We start from the raw sequence: 26,206 nt of genomic DNA, 5'->3' as shown, positions 1-26,206 counted from the left end.
TGGGGATTATTTTACATGCTGTGCAGGAGATGTGAAAAGCAGAGCGCAGCAACTCATTTAGCAATCACTGAGAAATTGGAGACATGAGCAGAAATATTTGTGTATTAATTACACGGGTGGTAGGTGGTAGACCCTCTGACCAGCTTTAAGTGGGCTCTGTGGATACAAAGCAATAAAGCACTGCTTTTCAAATTTAAATAACTTTTTGCCTCTTACCCTGTGGTTGTGCCAATGATGAGGAGAGACAGAAGCTCACTAAGACAAAAAATTGTCTGGTGCATTCTTTTATGGGTCTACCTCAGCTCACAAAGTGACACAAGATACAGTCTTTGCAATCAGATCTAATACATCGTTCAGCTGTATATTTTTATTCATATTGTTCACCCATGCCAACCTTACATGTGGTGCATACTTACTTTCTCGTAGCAACAAAGGCGAATACCATACATCCATCCATTTTCTATGTGGCTTATCCTCACTAGGGAGTTTCCCGCGGGGGTATGCTGGAGCCTATCCCAGCTGACTTCAGGCGTACTGACTTCATTAGTAATAGGAATCAAAACGAGGAATCTGAACGGCTCAAATTCAAATAGGCCAACCCTATTCACAGATGACCCTTCTACTCTTTCAGGAGAAGCATCTGCCCTCCGAGACTATGCGGCCACCACGATGAATGAGTTTTTGGGAATGTTTGGCTATGATGACCATCAGATGCGGGATGAGCTGACCAAGAAAATCAGCTTTGAGAAGCTCAAAGCCGCTACCTCAGACCCCTCATCCCTCAGCAGCGACGAGGCGTCTCGCCGAGCCCGCTTCTCCAAGTACGAAGAGTACATCCGTAAGCTCAAAACTGGTGAGACCCTACCTTGGCCCATGCATGCTTCCCCACCCAAACCAGATGACCTCAACTCAAAACTGTCCCAAGACAAAAGTCCAACCATGCTCCAAACCTCTGGGTGCCTCCCGGGGGCCGAGGCCCAGATTTATCCCACTAGCTTGGATCACAAGCAGCAAGGAGCCCCAGCAGGCGACGCACAACCATCCAATCCCTCTCACATGCAGAACATGGCTTCCCGGGCCTCCAAATATGACTTCTTCATTCAGAAACTGAAAATGGGTGAGAGCATCCAGCCGAATGGTAATGCTTTTAAACGACCCTCCAAGTATGATCTGGAGAATGTCAAGTTCCTGAACCTTTTTAAGCCGGGTGAGGGTAACCCTGACATGGGCGGCGCCATCGCCTTTAAGACTGGGAAAGTTGGCCGCCCTTCCAAGTATGACATCAGAACAATCCAGAAGCTGATGCCGGGAAATCCAGAAGGCTCGTTGATGCCCAACATCCTTGCAACCGCACCAGGGAATCCTGGAGCTCCCGCTGTCCCCACCATGGGTGCCACTGGGGCCAGCATTGCACCAGGCCTCACCGTGGACCAGACGGGCCATATAAGCTTCACCGCTGACTACCTGAAGTCCAGCTTTTCCAAGACTGACTCCATCACCACTGGCACTGTGTCCTCCGTTAAGTAAGTCTACTCACACGTTCCATACGCAGAAAACTTCCCCTAAATTGTCTTTCACATCTGTAGACACTCGACACGCTAGAGAACAGGTTTGTATATTCCAGAACTCGTCAATTGTAAGGTTTTCATGACAGATTGTGATATGTTTGATTGACTAAAGTCCCCCAAATTAAATACATAATGCATTTAAAACTCCCTATATTGCAATGTGCATCCAGGGGGCGAGCCGAGATGGCAGTATATGAAAATGCCGTATGATACAGTACAATATAAATGTTACAAGCCCAGAGGTGTGACTTCTTTGACATTTCTCAGAATAACAGATTGTTGATTCGGTGCAGCTCACTCCCACTTAGCCACTGCAGGAAGTCAGTTAGTCCAACCTAAAGGTAATTGCTACCTTTGCGCTCAGCCACCAGCACTGTAGTGTGAAATAGCGCATGCAGCCCAATTGATCTGAGACATGATGAGTTGCAAAGGGACATGAAGTGTTTACTCACTGAAGCGGCCCCATGGACGCTGATTTAGCACAGTCATAGCAAAGTGACTGACTTGGTGGGTTTCGGCTAGGGTGGAAGAAGTCTCCCTTTAATTACTTTGGAGTCATGGCTAACCTTCCTGGGAGTCACGGGGGCAGACGCAACACTGCCTGACGAGTAAGGCAAGTGAACAAGGGGTTTGGGGAGTGTGACTGCTTCCCAAAACACTCTCCGAGTCTGTTTGATTGGTTTTAATCGTGTTTCTGGTTAGGTGAGACCTATCAAAGGTGCCATCCGAGAGCCCTCAGGCACTTCTGCCTGAGGGCCTGGCATGCATGGTGTTTCGGCTTCACAGTAGCCTGAACTAACAGGCCTGGCTAACTGACCCATCGAAGGGAGGAGACGCTCTGGCAGAACATCCTCCCCCCTGGGCCAGATTAACCTCAGGTCATTGCCGCTGTGGTGCTTCACAAGGAGCTAAATGCCACTGCTGTGAGGGACCAAAGGAATGTTAACTGTCACTCTATAGAACCTTCCAACACCTTCTATGAAGGCAGTCATATCTCAGGTGACAAAAATTGTTGTGATTTCAATCAATTCAAAGTTGTTTCACTGTTGTCCGACTGGATGTAAGAGGAATAGTCCTGTAGAGAAGATTAGAGAATGTTCTTTCTCTTCCTCCACCCCATTATCCAATTTTGCATATACGCACTCACCAAAATACCTCCATAAAAGATTAATGTCCCTTTTTTGCTCTTGCATTTCTCCTTCCATTGGCTGAAAGGCCATGCATCAAACATGTGCTCCTATCTCTGATTCATGCGGCACAGGAAAAAGCTGCTCAGCCACAAGAAAATGTGAATTGATAGCCAAAAGTTTCTCCAAGTAAATATTGTGTCACTTTGTGTTTATTAACAACAGGCAGCCCAAACCTGCCATTAATCCTGTCTCTTTTGTGTTTGCTGCGGCATTAGGAATGGCCTGCCACCAGATAAACCTGCCAGCGACGATGTCAACCTCTACCAGAAATACATCGCAAGGTATGCAAATCCCTCAAGGGGCCGTGCTTAGCACCAATGAAACAATACATCCAAACAGACAAACCATTTCCTTTTCCACTGATGGTCTTTTATTCAGTGGTGTAACTAGATTGTGCTATGATGCTCTGTGTGCAGTGAATTGATTAAGAAAAGACTTCAATTTATGTGGCGAGAGGGATGGTGGATAATGAAAAAGAATTGTCTTGATTGTGCTTCTGACTGTAAATGTTTGAATACCTTCCTGGGGTGTGGAGCTGCAATAAAACTCTCAGTAGGTTTACTTATTCTGGTGAAAAGCAAACTTTTAAGATGCTAGTCAACACTTTAGTATGACATATAACCCCGGGCGGACTCACACTGGATCTGTCGCTGCTGCCGTATGGCAAGACGGAACTTTTTTTCAGAGCACTTTCTGGTAAATTTAATGATAATAAACGTGAAAAATGTATGTTTTTGTATTTACTCGTTGCCAACATAACTCAAATTCTCCGCCCCAAAGTATGCAGAATAGAGTATTAAAAACCTGGAGTTGGCGTACATACGCAGGGTACTGTGAGCAAGGATCATTTTCACAACATTGTCAACTATCCGGTACCTGGAACTTCTCAAAATAGATCAAAAGATGTGTGCAAAGGGGCTTTCTTTAGGTCTGACATTCATCGTTGAATGCAGGACTCATAATAAAGTCAATCAGTGACAAAAGCATCATGGGGGGAGAGGCGTCTTTCAATGGCCGCTCAGAACAATACACAACCTCACCTTTCTGGATGCATTTTGAGATGATGCTCAAAGGTGATTATCTCTTGTTTGTTTATTCCGTCTAAAAAGAAAGAAAAACCGCATTTGAAAAGCCAAAGTGGCTTTGGTGTTAATGATTATTTCTCCAAGCCATAACATGAAGGGCACAAATCAAAGCCTTGGCACTGACACACAAACACACACACACACAAAACCTCTTCCTTGGACTGATTACATTTTGCAAGAAGATTTAATTAAGGAATTTTTAATGAGGCTTCTGCTGGCACTGCCAAGAACTGTTTTGATATTTGCACTGCATAATGCATAAAATTTGTCTAAACATCTCGGCAGTTGATGCACGAGGAGGCTGCAGATAAGCTCAGATACAGTTTCAATTTCCGTGTTGGGTTGGGGGTGAAAAAAGAGAAAGAGGGACGGAAAAATGGGAATGGAGAGCTCATAAAAAGGGCAACTTTAGCACAGAGAGTGGGAGGTGGAAGCAGGGGAGGTCCTCATTGGAGGTCATGAGCACACACAACGAGGACTAAAACCAGCTTTGTACAATTCTTGTTAAACGGGGAAAAGTTATCTCATCTCCTCACCATGATGCATTTGGTTCCCTGCTCGTGTTTCGTTGCAGTTTTCCCTCTTGCTTCCGTGCACCCATGAATTGCCTCGCCACTTTGATCTGTGTCTCTCTATTGTAACTGGAGATGCTCTGCAATCTCTGCATCGCGGCGATATTAATATTTAATCTGCAGCTGAATAGCGGCGGCCCATTAGGCCCCCTGACGCGGCAAGTGGGAATTGTCCAGAGGCAAAGTGATACAGCTGGGCAATGAGCGGAGGGGTGGGCCCCAGTCTCGGGGGGTCTCTGTGTGTTCATAAAAACGTGAAGGAGTGTATAGAAAACACAAATGTTTGGGGCATATGTGGGCTTTATTGCCTTTTTAACCCCTCCCCATCCTTATTTCTATCACCATATTCCAGACACTTTCACTCACACACAACTTTAAAAAAAAAAAAAAAAGAGTCGTGGATATGCCGTTCAATTAGCTTAATGAACTCTGCAAAGTGATCTGTAAATGCAGCTCTGGGATAATCCGAACAAGAAAAAAACAGAAAGAGAGATGGAAAATATATTACTTAGTTCCACCCCAACCCCCCCACCTCCTTGCACTAGCAGATGGAGTTCTTGGCAGCTGCGGTGCAATGTTTATTTGTGTGTTTTCACTGGTAATTGGAGGATTTTAACAGTCATCATCGTTTGGCTTATCATCAGCACCATAAAGTTGCTGTACTGTAGCGGGCAGCCGCCTTGTTCTACCCCACGGTGAAGGAAGGTTTGAGTGTTCCTCCATGGAAAAAAGTGGAAATCTTTCCTCAAAAAGAATACAATAACGACACCAATTGTAAGAGGATTTTTACAGCGTGGAGACATAAAGCATCAGGGGGCTTTTGTGGAGAGCATGTGTGTAATAAGTGTGTCGTAGGGCTGCTTTAGCAATAAGTGGAGATAATTTTGCTGAAATTGGTGTGACAGACTGCTAAATTGTTGCAGCAGTGTGTTGAGAGCACGAGCGGGAATGGGTGGGGGCTGCCAGCAACGTTACTTTGAAGGTGAGGTGAGCGTCATGCCTTTGAAAAGTCATTCACCTGTTTTACTGCGCCTGCTTTCACTGTTGACAGGCTCTTTGATAGCATTTATTGTCACACATCTGTCCTAAATAGAAGGACCTCCTAAACCAGCTTATACAAGTAAGGAGTAATCATACAAAAAGTAACAATGCTTTATGTGTCTCTTGTCACAATTGTCTTGTTAGATTTGGGAAAACACAGCTGGTTAGTTGGTGAAGGGCACTCACACTGCACTGAATTTTACCCTGCTCGGCCACACGTCACATCTGAAATAGAGGCCTTTTAGAACCGCTACCGCAATGTTTACAGGATGTTGCATCTTGTTTTTCTTGAAAAGTTGATGATAATCTTTTTTGGGCGGGGGTGCTGTTGTCTGCCACTTTCTTTTCAGGTTTTCTGGAAGTCAGCACTGTGGACACGTGCACTGTGCCTACCAGTACAGGGAGCACTACCATTGCATGGACCCTGAGTGTAACTACCAGGTGAGCGTGAGTAATTTATCACTTTTTGAACATCACTTTAAGCGAAAATTTTCATTTGTAAAGTACATAAAAATAAGATGACTTTATTGAATTTCGGCACAGACCTGGATGTCCGAGAGTAGACAAATAGTATGACAAATAGTCATCTTTTCATTATTCATAACATCCTGCCAAATTTTTACTAAGTATGCTAGCCTGTGGTTTTCCAAACAGAGCACAGTTCCGTTTGCAAGTATCCTCTGGCGACTGTTGTTCCTATGAATAAAATGTTTATTTTATTTATCTGTTTAATTCTATTTATTATTAAAATGCAATGGAGGCAATGGGCTATTTTTATCCCATTTTGCACTGTTCATCATGTTCTTGTCTCTGTCTTTTTTCATGTATGGTGCAAGCAGAGAAAAGTCATATTTTGCAATCACCGGTGCATTTGTCTAAGATGTCAGCCATCCATGCACGGCTTTAGTTGTGTTTCCCTTTGTTTTGGTACAATTTTGTGAATTAAGCCACAAGAGCCGTAATCTCCTTTGTCTGCTGGTGATGAGGAGAGATTACCTCTCAATAAATATTGGTTATGAGGTGGAAAGCATTACAGATCCAAGCTTTCAGTTTTCTGCTTCACAGTCTGATGAGAAGCACTCTGGGAGGAATAGAAAGGAAAATCATTTCATGTCATCATTTAGAACGTTCGTTCGGGTTATCACGGCAATTTCCACGCTGTGATCCGCATTTCTCCACTGCTTCTGCACAAATATTTTCTGCAAGGCAGCTCTGTTGGTGTCAATTCCCCGAAAGGGAAAAAAAACAGGCAAGCGGTGATGAGCAGTTCCTTTCGGAGTGATAACTCATGAAATGTTACATGACACACACTCCTGGAATATTACCCCACTGCCAGCCTCTGGCCCACTGGCTGAGTCTTAACATTCTCCTTTCATGGGCTTGTACATGAGGGACAGCGTGTGCATCTTGCCACACTAGTGGGAATCCTAAAATAAATTGTAGCAAGTGGCTCCCAACCTTCATCACCACTCAACTGAAAATGAGATCTTTTTACCAGTCAGCTCTCTCTGTGGCCTATTTTGGACAGCCTGATGGATCGAATATACTGCCGCTCATCTTCCGCTTGGCATTGGCATGATGCTCAGACGTGAGCAGGCCTTTTTTTTCCTGGAAAATTATAAATGAGCAGAATACTGAGATCCTAATTAAGTGTTTACTCTTAAAGGAGTCAAACATCTTCAATGATAGGCGACGGGAAACGGGCCAAGAGCTACGAAAAGCTGCTTTTTATTTGGGGGGGGGGGGGTGGAACACACGACACAAAGCAATTAGCCTACTTCGTGCAGCAATTAGTTGCTTTTCAAAATGCTTCTTTCTGATGTTTTCTCCCTCAACTGGAGATGAATATAGATTGAAGACAGAAGTGTCTCATTGATTTGCACGTCTCCCGTTACAGTTTCTCTTACATCAGCTTAAGGCCAATTACAGCAGATTTGGTTGCTGCGAGTCCCACAGGAATCCCTTTTCTGCTTTCTAACTGCTGCATGTGGGAGGGATCGTTTATTTAGACATTTTAGATGCGAGGTCTCTTAGCACATGCACTCATCATAAACAACAGCAAGTGTTCAGGAATTACGCTACCACAATTCTAAGTGAAACCCTATCTGCAAACTGAAAGGAAAAAAATGTATTTTTTGGTTTGTTCGTCACCCTTTCCCGCTATGTGCACCTCTGATTAATCATCTACATGCAGTCATATTTGTCATTGTTTAAATAGTCCAAAGGGCAACAAGATACGTACATTATCCAAAACATAATAATAATAATAATAATACCACAACAGCACATGACACTCAAATCATACCCACAAAATTACAACCAAGTGAACATGTGGGCAAATAGCAATGGATTGGTTTCAATTGGTCGGATAGGCTGTTTATTATCTTTATTATTGTCTGCTGAGATAAATTTCACCACACTGAAATAATATGCCAATAATGATTTCTATTTTTCTAAATCTGTGGCATTTTAATTTTTCCAGTGTTGCAATATTAACTTTTTATACACCAAATATGCCATCTTTTTGATCTAATTTTGCACATATCTTGAAGACAAATGTTAGGTGTAAAGTAAATCTTTTGAACGCCCCGTGTCAATATTCTTCTTGTTTATTTTATTTCTACTACAATATATTGTTGTCATTCGATCATCATTTTCTAAAGCCAGAAACATCACACACTTTTGAGATCATATTACATTTGCTTACATAAGCAGACAAAGTACATACGTACGTACATATACTACACCATAAGCAAACACAACAGCTGGGTTAAGAAAATGGCCATTCCTTCCCACATTAGTCATCCAAACGCCAATTGACCTCTATGCGTTGCCGCTGCCGTTTCCACAGAGATAGTTGCTGATTTTGTGACTGGTTTAAAATAACCTTGTTGTCTTACGTCCTTCACCCCACCCCCCACCCTTGTATTTTTTTGCAGAGGTTTACCAGTAAGCAGGATGTAATCAGGCACTACAACATGCACAAGAAGAGAGACAACTCCCTGCAGCACGGTTTCATGCGCTTCAGTCCTCTGGATGACTGCAGTGTGTACTACCATGGCTGCCACCTCAATGGCAAAAGTACACATTACCACTGCATGCAGGTACAACCAGAACAAGAAAACACCCGCAAACACACACTTGCAAACACTCGTTTGGCCGGATGTGAACCTGACCAGATATTAGTTACATTTTGAAAGTGTTTAAACATTTCAAACGTGCATTGCTGCATGTTTGTATATTTTTAGATATATCTGTTGAGTTTAGTACTCGACTATTATAGACTATTATTACAGACTATTATATTGTTATACTATTATTACTTATATATATTCTGCGATTGTTGCGAGTGCGCTGGTAGCTTGTGATTAGCTGCCGCTGTAAAAGCCATAGGGTTCAAAGTTCAAAGTAAAAAAGTAGCCACTTATATATCAAAATTGTACATATGTTGCATATAATACATTAACATTTAATAAATATCTTATTATTAGTTATATATTCAAACATCCCATTTGGGTTTAAGGCTCACATTTTTTCCATCCATACCAAAAGTAGTAGTAAAAGGACCTTTGTCAGAAGTAAATGAAAGAATTAAAGGTTAAAGATGAAAATCGATGCTGCTCACACTTCTTCACTCTCTCGCTCCTTAATTGGCATGGGTGAAATTCACTGAGGTGTTTATATAAACATACACATTTTTCATGTTTTAGTACCAAGCAGACAGTTAAAGATTATCCACCATTTTTTTAAGCACATCTGCTTAATTTCAGCATGTCGTTTTGCTAAGCGCCAGCGGGGCAGCAGCACCGGAGTGGAGGAGGTGCTTGAGACAGACTCTTTTTTCAGCCTCCTCTAACAATGTCATTGTTATTTGGACATTTCAGTTCTTGTTTTAACAGTGCTGAGGAGCTGCAGATGTTGGCATCAGCATTTCTGATTTAGCGACAGAGTGGCATTTTATTCATTGTTTGACTCAATATGGAGAAGCTGCCCGGTTTGTTGCGGTGAGAAACGCCAGGGATGTTGTACGTGCTGATTCAAACGTCGCCTGCCCTCTCCTGTTAGCCCCGAGGAGTCAACGTGAGAGCGCCATGTTCCACTTTCCTCACCCCAGAAAGAGCGTTACAGTAAATTTGTGGCAACCTCATCCTTCAAATGTGAGAGGAAAGTACTCTAGTTTCAGGTGCCTTTAGTTTAGAGCAGCATCGCTTTCAATAGCAAACCACAAATTAAATGTTGAACTTGAAAACCATTTCCTGGCCATTTTCATAACCACACAAAGTAGCTTCTTGGACGATTCTCACAAAATGAAAACCCTCTGAGCTGCGCTTTGTCTCTGCTTGGCAGGTGGGCTGTAGCAAGGTGTACACCAGCACATCCGATGTTATGACCCACGAAAACTTCCACAAAAAGAACGCCCAACTGATTAATGACGGCTTCCAGAGGTTCCGTGCGACCGAGGACTGCGGCACAGTCGGGTGCCAGTTTTATGGCCAGAAAACGACACACTTCCACTGCAGGTGAAGTTCTGTGAATAAATAAGAAATAATATAAATGCGTTTGTTTCAATTGCTTTCCATTTCACACAATAACATATACAAGCAGAATCTTAAGTTCGAACGGGTCATCTTACATAAGATGAACTCTGAAAACTGTCAAGTCTTCCTCCGGCTGGTGGTGGCTGCTGCTTCTCTTATCACCCCGCCAATGTCAAGTATTTGAATTTTGTACACCCCCAAAAGCACGCAGGTACACAGATGCATCTATTTAACAGAACATCTAACCTTGTCTTATGTTCTTTCCTCAGGCGCCCCGGATGCACATTCACCTTCAAGAACAAGTGTGACATTGAGAAGCACAAGAGCTACCATATCAAGGATGACGCCTATGCCAAAGATGGCTTCAAGAAGTTCTACAAGTATGAGGAGTGCAAGTATGAGGGCTGCGTGTACAGCAAAGCGACAAACCACTTCCACTGCATCCGCTCGGGCTGCGGCTTCACCTTCACCTCTACCAGCCAGATGACCTCCCATAAGCGCAAGCACGAGCGCCGACATATCCGCTCCTCTGGCGTGATGGGCCTCTCATCCACCTTCCTGGCACCGAAGGATGAACCGGAGGAATCCAGCAATGATGACCTTATGGACTTCTCGGCCATCAGCAGCAAGAACTCCAGCCTGAGTGCCTCGCCTACCACCCAGCAGTCCACCACTGTATCCCACCTGATGGCGACCCCCACTACTGCTGTCTCCTCTTCCACGTCGGCAGGCCTTACCCTCAAGCCCTCGCTGCCCGCTGTGGGTCAGCGCATGTCTAGCCTGCTGTCCCAGGCCCTGCCCAGCAACATGCCGGTGGCCCTTGCTCTGTCCAACAGCACCATGGCCGCCTCGAGCCCTTTCTTCCCCCTGATACCAAGGCTGCCTCTCCAGCCTCCTCCACAGGCAGCTGGCCTGGTATCGGCCGTCTCATCTGGGGCCCACTCCATGCCCACCGACTCCACGGCGGGGGCAGACGGAGCCATGGCGTCTACCCCGACCTCCTTTGCCACTTCCTCCATTATGGAAAAGATCTCAGCCAGTAAAGGTCTGATATCGCCCATGATGGCCAGGCTGGCTGCAGCTGCTCTCAAGCCTTCCAATGGGCCAGACGCAGGTGGGTCACTCCAACGTTTGGACCGTCATTAACCCAGCTTGACTTCAGCATTTAAAGTAGTCACCAATACGGAAGAGCTTCATTCATCAGGAAATGTGAATGAATCCAGTGATTTTTATGTAGTCATTCAAAAAGTACATTTACAACACAGTTCAATGAACAAATATTAATATTTATTTAATATCATGATTCATTTTTTATGTTTTATGAAGTTCTGCCTCACATACCTGACTGATTCAAGCATTTAACAGATAATGGACGGTAGAGTCTAGACTGCTCCCATATTGGACCTCCTGAGATGATGTGGAGCAGGTGGGGTGCAAATTGAGATAGGGGTCCGCAAGGGAGGGCGCCTCCAGATGTTGGGACTGGAAGGATTATAACTCGTATGGTGTTCCCGGAGTAAGGTCCTGGGGGAGCGTTGGGCCACGTACTCTGGGGTGCTGAGCCCAGCCCAAGCTGTCAGGCTGAGCTCCACCTCTGTGCTTCCAGCAGGTAGTCACACTTGCTGGGAAGGGGCCCCTGCTTAGGCCGCGCCTACACAGATGGTGCCTTCACCGCCCCCTCATAGCAGATCTGTGCTTTTTGAAATGAACTCCCACATGTGATGTATATTTAACATATAGTGTAAGACTGAGTGCAGATACAGGATGGGGGGGGGGGGTAGCTGTGGTTTTGATTCTCGTATTTGTTTCATCAATGTGCAAACAGGACATTTATGGCTAAAAGGTAGGAGGAAGTGGTTTTAGCTTCTCAGTCAAAAAAGTCAATGCTCCTTGTGGCTATTTTCATTGTGACTCTTTAACGGTGCTTTTATTACAGTGCTCATGTTTTTCTTTCACTTTCCCTGTTTTTAATTAATGGTTCCCTCTAATTTACCCGTATGTGTTTTGCCCGCAGATTCAAGCATATGAAAGGTTTACTAATTAGACACACAGTACAAATGATCTTTCGCAAGCTTGGTATCTTATCCCGAGCAATTACATGCTTGTACATTATTCCTGGATAATTTCCAGAAAGACGATGCTTTGAGTCAAACTCATTTGTACTCCCTCTTTGGGAAGAAAAAAGAAGAAACACCCTGAACAGCCAATGCATCCTCTGAGATTCAGAAGGAATTCTTTAATGTGCATGCTGATCATGTGCGGATCACATAGCGGATGGCTTCCTCTGTAGTCGCCTCTCATTTCAGCTGATTTAATTGTCAGTGACATGACTAGTTAATTTTGGGTGTGCTCTGATCAGGTTGGGGGTGGGGAAGGCCGGACTTTGCAAGCTCTCGGTGACCTCAAAGTATATAGATATAAAATTAAGACTGCGTTTTTTTTCCCAAGTGCCACCCCCCCATCAACAACAAAGCCCTCCAACCACAGCCATTGTCAAGCTGAACTGACATTGACACTTGCCCATCTCCGAGCTTTTAGCTGACAAGGCCCAAGACTAGCCCTTCTACTTCTATTCTGCCTGATATGTCTCTGGGTCATCTTGTAGCATGAAGTGGAAGGAGGGAGGGGGCGGGTGGATCACGGTTGCGTTCTCCCGCTCACGTACATTTGTCTTGTTTTCTCCCCAGCAGTAAAAGAAGGCTATTGGCCTCACCAGGATGGGGGCCAAGGGCGTACACTTGGCTGCCCGTGACCTTGCCTGTCACAATCCCTCAACGCAAACCCCCAATTCCTTAACAACAGATTCTTCACCGCACCAAACAGCCAGCTTCAGCTTTTGGTGGCTGCGTCATTGGGAGGTTAGGCCCAGGCCTTCAGTGCTCCCATTTTTGAAGATAAAACACCACTTACTATCTCCCAAAAGACTTGGCTTGTCTGCATTGCCCCGGGACAAATTAATATTTTAATCCCTCGGGGATTGGGAGAGAGAGCACTCACCTTCCTGTCAGCATTTGTACCCTGCAGTGCCCCCCTACTCTTTGTTTTCAGTACTGTTTGTATTCTTTGGTACTTCCTCACAGTGCATGGGCCCATAAGAAAACAGTTTTAGAGAGGTGGCATTTATTTGTATTTTTATTTTTACACAAAAAGACGTCAATGTGGATGATATGAAAATGCAGATTCATTTATTTATGTATTATTTTCATTAATAAGATTGAAAGCAAATGGACTTAACAGAGATCTCTGCACTTTCACACATTGAAAGCAAGGCTTTTATCTGGCCGCTCCTCTCATGCAGAGGTCTCCAAATACTTATTTGGATGGAAATGCAATTGAAAGGTAGAACCCATCTGATTGGCTGTCATCTCCAATCTGACCGACATCGCACTCCTAATCCTGGTGTGTACGCTCAGCGGCATGGGCTGCAGCGTGTCGCCAGGCCAACGAGAAGCCAGGGAGGGAGGGGGTGTCCAATCTGAGGCTGCCACTTTCCCTCAGCATTAGCATCTCACTTAATGACCAGTTAAGAGGGAGCTCTGCAAATGAGTTGTGACAAGTGCTGAAGAAAAAGGAGTGTTTTTCCCTCATATCGTCCGCCTCTTCATCACCATTTAAAAAGCTTGACGGTTTGACATCATTTCACAATCATTATCACTCAAAGGACTTTTTGAGTCAGATTGTATCTCGTCACATAGGATAATAGTGCTGACTAACAATCAAGTTATTGTTCCTCTTGTCTGGTTTATCCTCAGGGAGCGGGCAGCCGGCCTCCGTCAACCAGTTTAATCTGGTTCAAGTGAAGCAGGAACCACTGGACACCACGTCAGGGACCTCCCAGGACTCCACACAGGAGCAGAGTTTGGACCTGAGCAAGAAAGACAGCAGGTACACGGAGCTGGAAGTGTTTTTGCTGCACTGTGACTGATTGAGTTGTCGACAAGATTATTTATCAAAACACACTCATTCATTCCAATCCTCCATGTATTTCTCCATTTTTGTCGGAGAAGGATGTTGGTGTAAACCTTCACCTCGCAGTCTTTCTATTTTTTTAACAAGACAGCATTTTCATCTTCATTACACCGGCACACCTTCCATGATAAATAGTAATATTTACTGTTCTCATGCAAATCTTTACTAAACATTGTTCATTTTCCTTGTTCCAGTAATGAATCAAATGGACACGCTATACCAGGGAATGCATCTCTTTTATCCTCGCTTATGAATAAGGTAAGATCCATCTATCAAAGCCCTTTCATCCCAAGACAAATTAGCAGCACACGGAGGGGCCTGTTTGTTTTTTAATGTTTCACCGCTAATAAGATGAGTTTGTATCATTTAAATTTTCCAGCCATTTTTCACACGGTGTAATTTTCATCGCACCTCGCACAAATTAATATAATGAAGTATAGTAGCTGGCTGTTGGGCCAGACATATAGTGATGTTTGTTTTTTGATGAGTTGTTTTGAACTCGGGGGTTCATTTTTTTTCTCCGCCTTTATGTTTTTTTCTCTGCGTCCTGTCTGGCTATGCACTTATCCACGCAGTTTGTCAATGATATGATTAAAAACAGCAGTAGAACAAAGAGGGAGGCGCTCCTCTCATTTTTTTAACAAGTCCAAAGGTTAGTCTATGGAAATTTAGATGTGTGTTTTGTAAAGATTAAAATGGACAATGCTTTCCATCACATTAATGTCAGGTCAGCCCCCCATTTCTTTTACCCACAGTCAACCTCCTTCCCTATACATTTTTCTCGATGCCATCATTCTTACCATCTCCTCAGGAGCCATGGACTTTTCTTACTTTCAATAAAGCCAAGGAGTTTCATGGAGAGTCATGTTGGTTATTGGAGGTGGATTCAAGCCCCCGCATCGCATTAAAGGGTTAATCGTGGGTCATAGAAGGCTTGGCAGCCGTCTGTGGCCCCCGCCCCAGCAAAAAGCAGATGAACATATTGAAGACCTGCTGTTTTTTTACTTTTGTAGATGTCACAGGTAAACCCCGCCCTCTTCAACGCCATGCACCTGAAGACGGAGCTGGATGCCGGCCAGGGCGGGGATACCTCCGAGGCAGCCCAGTACCTCAACCGAGTTCTGAAGAGACCCCTGGTAGACAAACCCAGTGAGATCTGGAGGACTTACCTCCGCAGGTAAAAAGAAAGACTTGTACAAGTGAAGAATGAAGTTCTTTTTAAGCGTCTAGAATAAATTCTAGAAAGAATTTTAAATAGAATTAATTCAAGATGACAGACTTTGGTGCATGAATCTAGAGAACTGTATTTGGACATATAAATGTCTGAACTTAGTAAAGCCACTGCTACTCACTGGAAACCCCCTGAAATGTTTTCATGACGTGAATTCGAAATGATTTGTCACATGAGTTGTTGTTTTATTTGTTGAAACGTCACAATGTTTCCTTTCTGTCTAAGATTTGACACAGATGACTTCTGTGAGGCGCAGTGTGACTTCCTGCAGAAAGTTCACTTTCACTGTCTGGTAGAAGACTGTGGCGCTCTCTTCAGTACAGTGGATGGAGCTGTAAAGCATGCCAAGTAGGGTCCGCAGCACTTTGTTTGTAGCCAGCTTTGCTCATCACACTGAAACAAGCACCTGTGTTGTTTGTAGTTTTCACCTCAGAGCTACTCTGAAAGTCAAGTCTGAGCCTCCGTTCAGTGAGGGCAAGGTGTCTGGCGAGGGAGGTCCTATGCGGCCTGCTGCACCCGTCTCCATGACCAACAACCCCTCCGTGGATGTGGCTCACCTCCCCCCCTCCGGTGGCTACAGCTCCCCTCCTCCTTCCCTTCTGGCCTGGAAGCAGCTGACCGGCAGCATCCCCCAGATGCCAGCCTCCATGCCCAACCTGCCCGCCAACTCCCCTTTGGCCACCACCTCGCTGGAGAATGCTAAGCCTCAAGTCAAGCCTGGTTTTCTGCAATTCCAGGAAAAGTACGGCATACGTTTGTGACCATAGAATTTTGTAGGAAATTTGACATTCACTCATCGATTACATGCACACAACGCTGCATGTTCACATTTTCAAATAATCATGTCCCGCGGCAAAATGAAAAAAAATTCATGTAGACGGTGATCAAGTGGTCAGCATGTAGGCTAAAGAGTTCAAGTCTCCACTTGGGCATCTCTGTGTGGAGTTTGCATGTTCTCCCCTTTGCTTTTTTTCTTTCCTCCCCCATTCCAAAAACATGCTAGCTTCATTGGCCACTCCAAATTGTCCATAGGTATGAACGCGGGTGGGAATGGTTGTTTGTCAAAAATCCTACTCAATTAATATCTCCCACTTTGCAAACGGATGACTTTTTAAACGCATCTGTATTTGTCATTCATGCAGTGATCCCTGTCTGGCAACAGACTGTAAATACTCCAACAAGTTCCACTTTCACTGCTTGTTTGGAAACTGCAAGTACGTGTGCAAGACATCTGGCAAGGCCGAGTCCCACTGCTTGGACCACATCAACCCCAACAACAACTTGGTCAACGTCCGTGACCAGTTCTCTTATTACTCCCTGCAGTGTCTGTGTCCCAACCAGGTGAGTGCACTGTGATGATACCTGCTGTCATTGACGTAGAGTGTTTTCCAAGCGTGAAGTATGCCGCCTATTACAGCACTGTTTGTGGTGATTTGACTCAAGGCTTTCACAAGCGCTGCTCGGCATCTTCCATCTCTGTCGAAAAAGACAGTCAAGTCACCCCAGTAATGCCTGTTTATATGTCAATAATGTCATTCTGACTGCCGACTTCTCCTCTCAGAAAAGGCCAATTTAGCTGATATTACCCAATAAATCATTGTCACCGACTCGGTAAACAAGGCTGTCTTGAATAGGGCAAAAATCAGGGGAATGCTTCTTAAATGAAACCTAAATGGCAGCCCCCGCCTGCTCTCATGAGCCCGTATTTGGAAAACCATTCCAATGAAGTCATTAATGTGTCGAAAATCAGCCCGTTTTCACCCCCCTCCCCTTAGCCTCCATCTCCTCAACTGAGCAGATCTCATTTGGGGGAGTCCTTTGGGATGTGGGACTCACCAACAGATGGTGGTGTAAAAGGGGGGCTTGGAAATAAAATGTCCTTTTCTTAGATGTTTGGCATGACCCTGGGGGTCATTATTAATAATTTTAGAGAAATCAGAATGACATCATCACATATCTTAGCGATCCCCAGATGACATACCAATCGTCTCCCTCGAGGCTGTGAGAGCATAGGGGATGAAATTGGAGCAATCTGATTGGACACTGGGAAGCAATGGAATGACATCATTGTCACTAGTTTGTCGTTTGCGCTTCCTGAAGAGTTGTTTATCATCCACGGCAATCCAACATATGTTGTCTGTGTCACCCTGGCAGCATTGCGAGTTCCGAATGCGAGGCCACTATCATTGTCTGCGGCCCGGTTGCTTCTTTGTGACCAACATCACCACCAAGCTGCCATGGCACGTCAAGAAGCACGAGAAGGCCGAGCGCCGCGCCGCCAACGGCTTCAAATACTTCACCAAGAGGGAGGAGTGTGGACGGCTGGGTATGTCATCCCAACTTGAAGTTGTTCATTTCCCCAAAAATCCGTCATCATCTATTATTATCAAATCTGGCATACAAGTGTAAAAATAAGTTTAAGATTTGAAATAAGTGAATTAGTAAAGTGGTTACAACAGTAAGTAAAACAATTGGTCAACTTTGATTGATAGCATTGATTCCAAGGTGCAATTATCCCTTTTCTATGATCCCTACCAAACCATCTATAACTTGGTTCAAGCCATTACATTCATTTGGAATAACATTTCTTTTGAAAAACACATTACAAAAATCTAAAGAATGTAGAACTCCCAAATTTCTCCTTGCAAACGGGCTACGTCTTCAAATGGATCAAACCAAACTCTTTAAGTTCAACTTGAAAACTTGAAGCTTTAAACTTTTCTTTCTGCATCGTCTTGATCTATGACCAACAAGCTCTTCTGTTTGTGTGTTCAATTGTCAAACATGTAGATGTAAGCGTAATGTTGCCGGGGGGGGGGGGGGGTGTCTCCTCTTTATTTTCCTTCTCACAAAGACACCTCAGGTCCCTAAGGTAGTCTGACTGTAGCAGCAGTAACGTCAGTGGGCATCCAGCTTTGTTTTCTTCTTCCTTTTTGCCCCTGTCAGAAATGAGCAATTAGGTTTGTGTTTGTTAATTAACCGGCTTGTCTGGTTTAGCCTGTTTGCGCTGGGAAGCTGTGCCTCACAGCCGCCGCTGCCATCTCACAGAAATGAATTAAAAGTGATCTGTTTTGTCATACTTTTTTTTCACGGCAGTTACACAAGCTTTTCACAACGCTGAGACAAAGCAAACAAAAACAAGCCCTAAACAGCTGTTTTTTGCCCCCAGCCTGATCTGCCAAGTGTATTGTTTGAACCTGGGTGGAGTGGGGGTGGTGCGGGTGAGTGGGGGGAACAGAGAGGATTAACATGGCTAACACTCCAGTCATAAAGAATTGATGGCTTGCCAGTATCCATGGCAGCGGCATTAAACTGAACACAGCTGATGGTCTTACCGAGCTTGGATGTCACCAGGCACACTGTGTCACGGGGGTTACTGTTATTTGCTCAACTTGGCCTGTTTAAGACGCACTGTGTGTGTGTGTGTGTGTGTGTGTGTGTGTGCGCTGTTTGACGACACACACGACGTATGGTGCTCTTAAACCCGGCTGCCATGGTTACTGACATGCTAGCACCTGCCCAGCATGTTACTCAATTATTTCTGCCTGCCTTTATATAAGAGTATTTGATTAAGTGGCTCAAAACAGAACATTCATTTCATTTTGAAATCATAAAGCAATTAGAGCTTAAAAACAGGAAAAGAGTAGAACAAGATGTCACAGGCTGCGCTTCAAAAAGGGAACAAAAGCAAACAACAATGCAGACACTTGGAAAAATGAATTTAATACGGCAATAATTGTGTATTTACTTTGGCTGGCAGGGGTGTGTGTGCATTATTCGCTCCCTGAAAATGAGAATTTATTTATGTAAATTCCTAATTGAATAAAGCATGTCAGTGTAATAAAAGAGCTCCACAGGTTTAGTGCACAGAAGCCTTGACTTGCTCAGTGTGGCACCCCAGTGATCTAATATTCCTCCTACGTGCACCCTCACTTGTGTCACAGCTATATCACAAAATTAAACAAGTCAAAATATTGCACTTTGGCTGATCTAATCAGAGTAACCCCTGTCGCACTGGTAATATTTGGCCTTTTAGCGTATTACTCTCTAGAACCGTGGTTACCCCTTCATGCGTTTGACTGACGCCATGTACCCCCTGCTTGTGCACTTCATAAACATAAACCGTTTGATCTTCATTTACTTGAAATATTGAACAGACGTACCCCTGTGATAATTGTTGTACTTTGGGAAGGCAGGCTCTCCAACGTCTTCCTGACTGTTGTTGTTTTTGTCCGTTGTGCCAGGTTGTAAATATAACCAAGTCAACAGCCACTTTCACTGCATCCGCGAGGGCTGCCAGTTCTCCTTCCTGCTCAAGCACCAGATGACCTCACATGCACGCAAACACATGAGGCGGATGCTCGGGAAGAATTTTGATCGAGTCCCATCCCAGGTACAATGAAACAGAACGGAACGTTCACAAAGGAGTAATTACGTAAAAATTTGTCAAGCACAAGCCGGTGCCAAGTGACTGACTCACACCCTTACCACTAACAGCCGTACTGCGTGACCTTTTTATCTCTTGAATGTGCTTCAACGTGTTTTTATAATTGATTTTTACTCCCAAATTCACTGCTTTAAAGTATACACTGGTAGAGCTTGCATACATATTGTGAGTCCAGCTTCCAGGACATAATTTGGATGTATTTTGAAGTCAATATAGAACATCATTGTTAAAAAGAAACACGTAAATAAGTATAATTATACAGTCGAAAAACTGTAAACATTTAGCCAACAAGATTTTTTTTTATTAGAAGTACTGAAAACAAAAACACATCACAGTTGAAAATGATACATACGAAAATAATATAGCGAGGAAGATAGTAAAAATCTATATATGTAATAGTAAATAAAGAAGTATACAAATGAGTTTATCTGTTATCTCCTCTCTTTCTACATACGTACTAAGATAAGATAAGATAAGATGAAACATTGATGACATAAGTGTGCAGCACTTCTCAGGCCATATTCATTTGATGCGTGTGTCTTAATGTGGCCCACGCCGACTGTGATGATTCCACTGTGACTTTTCTGGTTCTGTTTGTTCTTTTACTCCTTTAATGACTCAAATGCTGGTGAAGCATAAAACGATGTTTGACTGTTTGCCAAAAGGCAACACCTGCATGAATTCAAATAGCTGAAATAACATCTTACGTTGGCATTTTTGCAGGTGGTGCCACTCGGCCAGAGGACAGATAAGATGCATGTTTCCGGCATGATGTCAGGACCCATGGCGTCCCACTCTGATATCACGTCCAGCTATTCCTCCGCCACCGTAGACGACGCAGATGATTACGTGGATTACATGGGAGGCGGGGGAAGCCCTTTGGGCATCTCCTCTGAGTCCTCTAACCAGGACCGCAGCTGCACCAGCACCCCCGTGGGAAATGATGGCTCCCCAGCAGGTGAGTTGTTCTTACCGGGACGCACGGGAGGTCTCATGGAGACTTGCTCAAAAACTTGTCACGCATCACTCATGACGCATATTTCATAACATATAATCAGCGCCAAGGCCGCCACGTGATGAGTTACGGATACAATCTGCTTCAGTGTGCTCGTTATTTTCATAAAATGTGTAATTTTTACTTCCTGCCACCATCCTTGGTGATTTGCGTCTACTTTTCTACACTTTAGAACTCTTTGATGTCACAGTCCTTATAAAGAGATTCTGCTTGTGATTTCACATTTCTCTGTGTGGTGGCACATTGTTGTTCTGGCTGATGCTTATTTGTCTTGAATGGGCCTCATTTTGTGCCATTCTCTTATCTTTGTCTTCCCTTTTTACCCCCGCCCCCCCACGTGTATGTGTGTGTGTGTTTCCTCCTTTCCTCCCGTCTTCCCTTCATCCCCTCTGGTCACCCTGTCTTTCCAGGACAAGGCTACCCCACCATCATCTCTGCTCCCACCACCCCTGCTGACACCCAAACCGCACCTCCTTCCTCACCTTCTCCTGCTCCTCTCCCACCACCACAACTCCCACCACCTCCTCCTCCTTCCGTTCCTCCGCCTGACCTCCAGGCCCCGCCAACATCCCTGTCACCTGCTCTTCTCCGACCTCCCCTGTCCTCGCTCCCATACCTCCTTTCTCCATCTTGTCTGTCATACTCTCTGCTCAGCGCCTCTTTGGGAGCCACTCGGAGTGTTGTCATGCCAACCAACACACCAGCTTTCAGCCCCATCATTGCCACTCCGTCTCCAGTTAAAAATGACGTCCCTATAGTGCAGGATGCTGCAGGTACTTACATCCCAAAGCAAACCGACACTGCGGCTGTCAATCTCGATTGAGTCCTGTGCAGACTTGAACTGTGTCAGCTAAGATTTCAATGTACTTTAATGGAAAGACTATACAATAAAGTGGCTTTTCCAGCATGCATTAAGAGTGCTTGTGTATGCATACAGCTAAATACTGTAGAAGTATTGGGACATATGGATATGCTCTTGCATACGGGAAGTAAAAAGGGAAGACATTAGATTAGATTGTGGAGCATGTCATGGAAATAGTCCAGCCATCCAACACTGGAAAGATGAGAGAAGCCACCTAGGATCTTCTAGGGTTCACCCTAAGGGCCTTGCTGGTTCTCTAGATAAACAGCAAAGGGCCTGTTTGTATTAAATTGCAAGAATAGAAATATCAAATGTTTTGGGAAGATGAAGAATTCTGACATTGTCTTAATATTTGTGTAGCGTACTTGTCTGTCCTTTAAAAAGAGGGGCCTTCTTCATCTCCCATTAACAAGCCAGTTATTTTAATCACGGCTCAGCTTTTATGGATGCACGCTGTTTCCCATCTTGCAAAAGGGGATCACATCATTAGCAGTGACCCCAGGGTGTTCCACAAGGTTGGCGCCCTCTCGTAAAATAAGACGCAGATAAGAGGGTTGGTCAAGACCCACCATTCCGTCTGTGTTTGGAGGCAGGAGACACCCCGTAAAAGTGTCATGTTCCAAAGTCAATCTATCTTTTTGCCTCCTTTTTGAATCATTATGGGAATTAGGAGTAGGATTCTGTGGCTCTCTGTGCTTACTCAGCTGGAAACCACTTCTGGCTGAGTAGGGTTGGACATTAGTGTTTCACCCAGGAACATCTCACAATGTGATTATGGAGTTTGTGGCTTTCACTTTGAGAAGCAACTGATTATACTTTAATGTGCTTCCTCTCGTTCTTTCTTACAGGAAACACTATCTCCATCCCCACTGCCGCCGGAGCCAAGAAGCGCTTCTGGATCATTGAGGACATGTCTCCGTTCGGGAAGCGGCGCAAGACCGCGTCCTCACGCAAGATGCTGGATGAGGGAATGATGCTGGAAGGCTTCCGTCGCTACGACCTGTATGAGAACTGCAAGGACTCGGGCTGCCAGTTCTCCCTGAAGGTGACCCACTACCACTGCACCCGTGAGAACTGCGGCTACAAGTTCTGCGGCCGCACACACATGTACAAGCACGCCCAACACCACGACCGCGTGGACAACCTGGTCCTGGACGACTTCAAGAGGTTCAAGTCCACACTCAGCTGCAACTTCCCCGATTGCCAGTTCTCGGGCAACAGCACCCACTTCCACTGCCTGCGCTGTGGCTTCCGCTGCACCGACAGCACCAAGGTGACGGCACACCGCAAGCATCACGGAAAGCAGGACGTGATCAGCGCCGCCGGCTTTTGTCAGTTCAGCTCCAGCGCCGACTGCGAGGTCGCCGACTGCAAGTATAAGCTCAAGTGTTCCCACTTTCACTGCACCTTCCCCGAATGTAAGCACACTGTGGTGGGAATGTCCCAGATGGACTCCCACAAGCGCAAGCATGAGAAGCAGGAGCGAGGCGAGCTGCCATCTGTATCGCCCAAACAGGAGGGGGCGCACCACCTGGCCTCCTCTGCAGTCCCCCAAACTTCTATGGGTCTCAATACGTCTTCACCCGCCGGCCTCCACAGCCTGACCCACAGCATGAACAGCAGCGCCCACTCCATGCTCTACTCCACAGGCAGCGTTGGGTCCGAGTACAACCACACGTATCCACCCTCCATCAGCCTGGATGGCTCCCTCAATCTGGGCACGGACACCAGCAGCTCCCTCTTCTTCCTCAAGAACGCTGCCGGCCTGGGTCTCAACGACTCTCTGGACCTCAGCAAGAAGCTGCAGGAGGCGGCGCGGCGCACACCCAACCACTGTGCCACTCCGCCAATGGGGGTTCTGGCAGCTCAGGATGACACCACCGGAACATCCGGGGAGGCCGAGGATGACATGTCGCCCGAGGAGGAGGTGCAGGCCGAGGAGGAAGACGAGGAGGAGGATGAGGAGGAGGAGGTGGAGGATGATCTCAACACAGACTCAAACGATTCAATGGCAGAGCCTGATGGGGAGAAGGACAGCAGGGGGGATTTTGATGCTTCCGTTAACCACACTGACACTTCCCAATCGGAAAAACAACATGGCGACCCATGAAGGCAAACCTAGGAAGGGACCGGCTGTAGGAAGAATGAAAATGGTCTCCTTCACGTGACATTGAAACAACGGCAGCGAGGAGAATACTGTACAAAAAGAAAAAAAAATCATGATGGCCCAAAAATTATTTATGATGATGTTTACAAGATGACCAACCAATTATGAATTCAATTATGCATTAAAAAATTGGAACAGAGACACACGGAATTAGACCCCGGTTTACACGGGGGGGCGGGGGGAGGGGGGGCAATGTAAAGCATTTTACTACACATCAGTCTTTTGTGTGCGTGCATGTTTGACCTTAATTTATTACTATTTTTATTTTTCACGTTTTTGTGTGGGAAAAAACCAAGAAATCTCACTATATAACTATCTATGTACGTGTGTGTGATCATAGAAAAGGAACTTTGCAACATGAACTGAAGGGCCGAGTGCACATTTTGAAAAAGAAAAAAAAAGGGAAATGAATCACTAAGGAGAAACAGGATTTGTTCAGACGTTTGCTTTTTTCTCTATTAATTATGCTTAGTAATATGATGATGAAGCCCCGGGAGGGAGGGGCATCGGACTGTGGATCTCGACAGGAAGTGTCTGCTTGGGCTCATCCTCCTCTCTCGTGACTTTCTGCTAGTGAAGCCACCAAAAAAAAAAAAAGCAGCCTGTGTAATTTAAATCCCCCCCCCCTCCCAAAATACGGCCACCCACTTTGGCGGTGGAATTGAACTCTGTGTGTGGATCATGCACTTTTATACTAGCTGACCATGAGGCGTGGACGATGGCGGTGGACGACTTGTCTTTATTTTTGTTACTATTTTATTTTGCATTTTCTTGTTTTGTTGCTGTCAGTGAGAAGCATATCATCCATAAGCTGATTCATGGAAGGGGGGATGATTAGATGTAGCTGGGGTGGGAAGGCGTGGGGGAAGGGGTGTGTGGGGGGGGTTACCTCCCCAGAGTGTCAGGGAGTGTATTTAATGTTGAAAACATGTACAGAACCAAAACTGCCTCAAACGGCGTTGGTTTTGTTTTGGCTCACTGTCACATGGTTGAGCTCCTGTTGTCACGCTTTTTATTTAATATTTATGTGACCTTCCAAAAATGAGAATTTTTAGGGTGTTATTGCACTTTTTAGTTCCATTTTTACCGGGGATTAACAAAAAATATATGTGATATATATCTTTTAACAGGGAATTTGCTTTAAAAGATTGTTGTTTTAGTTGACTTTGCTTTCATGCACAAATAGATGTTAGTGTGAAAATGTGGTTCTGTGATTTATTTTTGGTTTGTTTGCTTGCTTTTTTTTTTTTTGGACGTGCCGGTTTAAATGGCAAGCGTGCAAGAAACACTAATAAGGACTGTGATTTTCATTTTGAAACTTGATAGCGATGCTCTTATTGTAGTGCTAAATTATGAATCTGTCACTCTGGTTTATATTGAACAAATATGTATGACGGTGGAGTGGACACACTGGTCATAAATTATCTCCTGAGCTTGGCATTGGAAATAAATATTCATCATATAGGGAATAATGATGTGTGTAGATGATTTTGCTCCACATTGTTTTGAGAAAAAAAAAACAAGAGGTTGTACAGTATTTTCCTCTGTTAAAAACAAAAAAAAACACGAGAACAAAATGCTCTTTGAGTACATTTTAAGATGAAAACCATAAGAAGGAAAAGAAGAAATAAAAAGGCAAGAATACAAATGATAGTTTGCTTGTGTGCGTGCTACCATGAATGAGCATTTCTACAATGTCAAAGCTCAAACACACGGATTGGAATTCATGCATTAATGTGTCTCTTTTATTTAATTATTTGTTGTATTCATTTGTCATTTCTGTGTGCTTTTTTTTCCCTCATGAATTGGCATTTTTTGGTTTCTAATTGTAGTTTGCTGTGGGCTCGTCTCGTTCACAGACTGTCTCCCGGGACTATCTCGCAAAGCAAGAGATTTTCCTCCATTTGTTTGTCATTTTTTCCTGTTGCTGACACAACTGTAGGAGCTGGGAGACAATAATCACTTGAAATTAGTTTCTACGCGTGTATGTGTGTGGCTGTAAAATTGCAGGATTTGTAAAAAGTTGGAAATAAAGAAAGTATAATTATAATGATGACACTGTACATGGAGTGATGTGGAACTTCTCGGGACGTTTTGGGTGGCATGTTGAGGGGGGAAAGGCAGGGTTAAAGGTCGTAGCAGTGCAATTGCTACCCTTTTTTCCTGTCATTGGCTGAAATGTGTGTGTGTGTGTGTGTGAGAGAGAGTAAAAAAAATCCGCGCCGGAGGCTTTGTCCCAGCTGCTCACAGATTCAATTCATATTACACAACCTTGTGCCCTGCTTTGTTCCAGTATAAATCCATCTGGGACATTTTTTCTTTTTTTCAAAAAGAATAACAGGAGGTTGAAGGCCCTCCCACACCTCCCCAAAAACTCATCTTTCATGTAAATAGCAGATTGAACTCAATTGTGTAATAATATGTTTTTCAACTTTTATGGTGATCATATTGACTACTTTTCTGCGTCACAAACACAAAAGCAAAGCACGCTTTCATCCATTTCATCCATGACTTTTAGAAC

General features: G+C 44.5%; 1 protein-coding gene across 8 annotated transcripts in view; it reads left to right on the top strand.

Annotated features, from left to right (window-relative positions):
- casz1 (castor zinc finger 1) overlaps positions 1-25,741 on the top strand; it is a 150,948-nt gene extending 125,207 nt beyond the window's left edge. For 5 of the 8 annotated variants that reach the window (XM_058083441.2, XM_058083442.2, XM_058083439.2 and 2 more), the window contains 17 exons: positions 632-1,523; positions 2,974-3,039; positions 5,807-5,903; positions 8,396-8,560; positions 9,804-9,976; positions 10,264-11,108; positions 13,747-13,879; positions 14,158-14,221; positions 14,977-15,140; positions 15,420-15,542; positions 15,616-15,936; positions 16,337-16,535; positions 17,349-17,520; positions 19,439-19,587; positions 20,365-20,599; positions 21,067-21,429; positions 22,367-25,741. In XM_058083441.2, the coding sequence (XP_057939424.2) occupies positions 632-1,523; positions 2,974-3,039; positions 5,807-5,903; positions 8,396-8,560; positions 9,804-9,976; positions 10,264-11,108; positions 13,747-13,879; positions 14,158-14,221; positions 14,977-15,140; positions 15,420-15,542; positions 15,616-15,936; positions 16,337-16,535; positions 17,349-17,520; positions 19,439-19,587; positions 20,365-20,599; positions 21,067-21,429; positions 22,367-23,628 (5,423 nt within the window). In that variant the 3' untranslated portion in view covers positions 23,629-25,741. The remainder of the gene's footprint in view (positions 1-631; positions 1,524-2,973; positions 3,040-5,806; positions 5,904-8,395; positions 8,561-9,803; positions 9,977-10,263; positions 11,109-13,746; positions 13,880-14,157; positions 14,222-14,976; positions 15,141-15,419; positions 15,543-15,615; positions 15,937-16,336; positions 16,536-17,348; positions 17,521-19,438; positions 19,588-20,364; positions 20,600-21,066; positions 21,430-22,366) is intronic. The other 3 variants (XM_058083438.2, XM_058083444.2, XM_078798334.1) reach the window with 3 other exon arrangements.
- Positions 25,742-26,206: the final 465 nt, after the last annotated feature.

The sequence above is a fragment of the Doryrhamphus excisus genome, linkage group LG17 (genome assembly GCF_037039965.1).
Source record: "Doryrhamphus excisus strain RoL-2023G ecotype Guam linkage group LG17, RoL_Dexc_Guam_v1.1, whole genome shotgun sequence".
NCBI classification, from domain to species: domain Eukaryota; kingdom Metazoa; phylum Chordata; class Actinopteri; order Syngnathiformes; family Syngnathidae; genus Doryrhamphus; species Doryrhamphus excisus.
The sequence above is the reverse complement of the archived record's forward strand: the minus strand, read 5'-3'. Positions and strand labels throughout refer to the sequence as shown.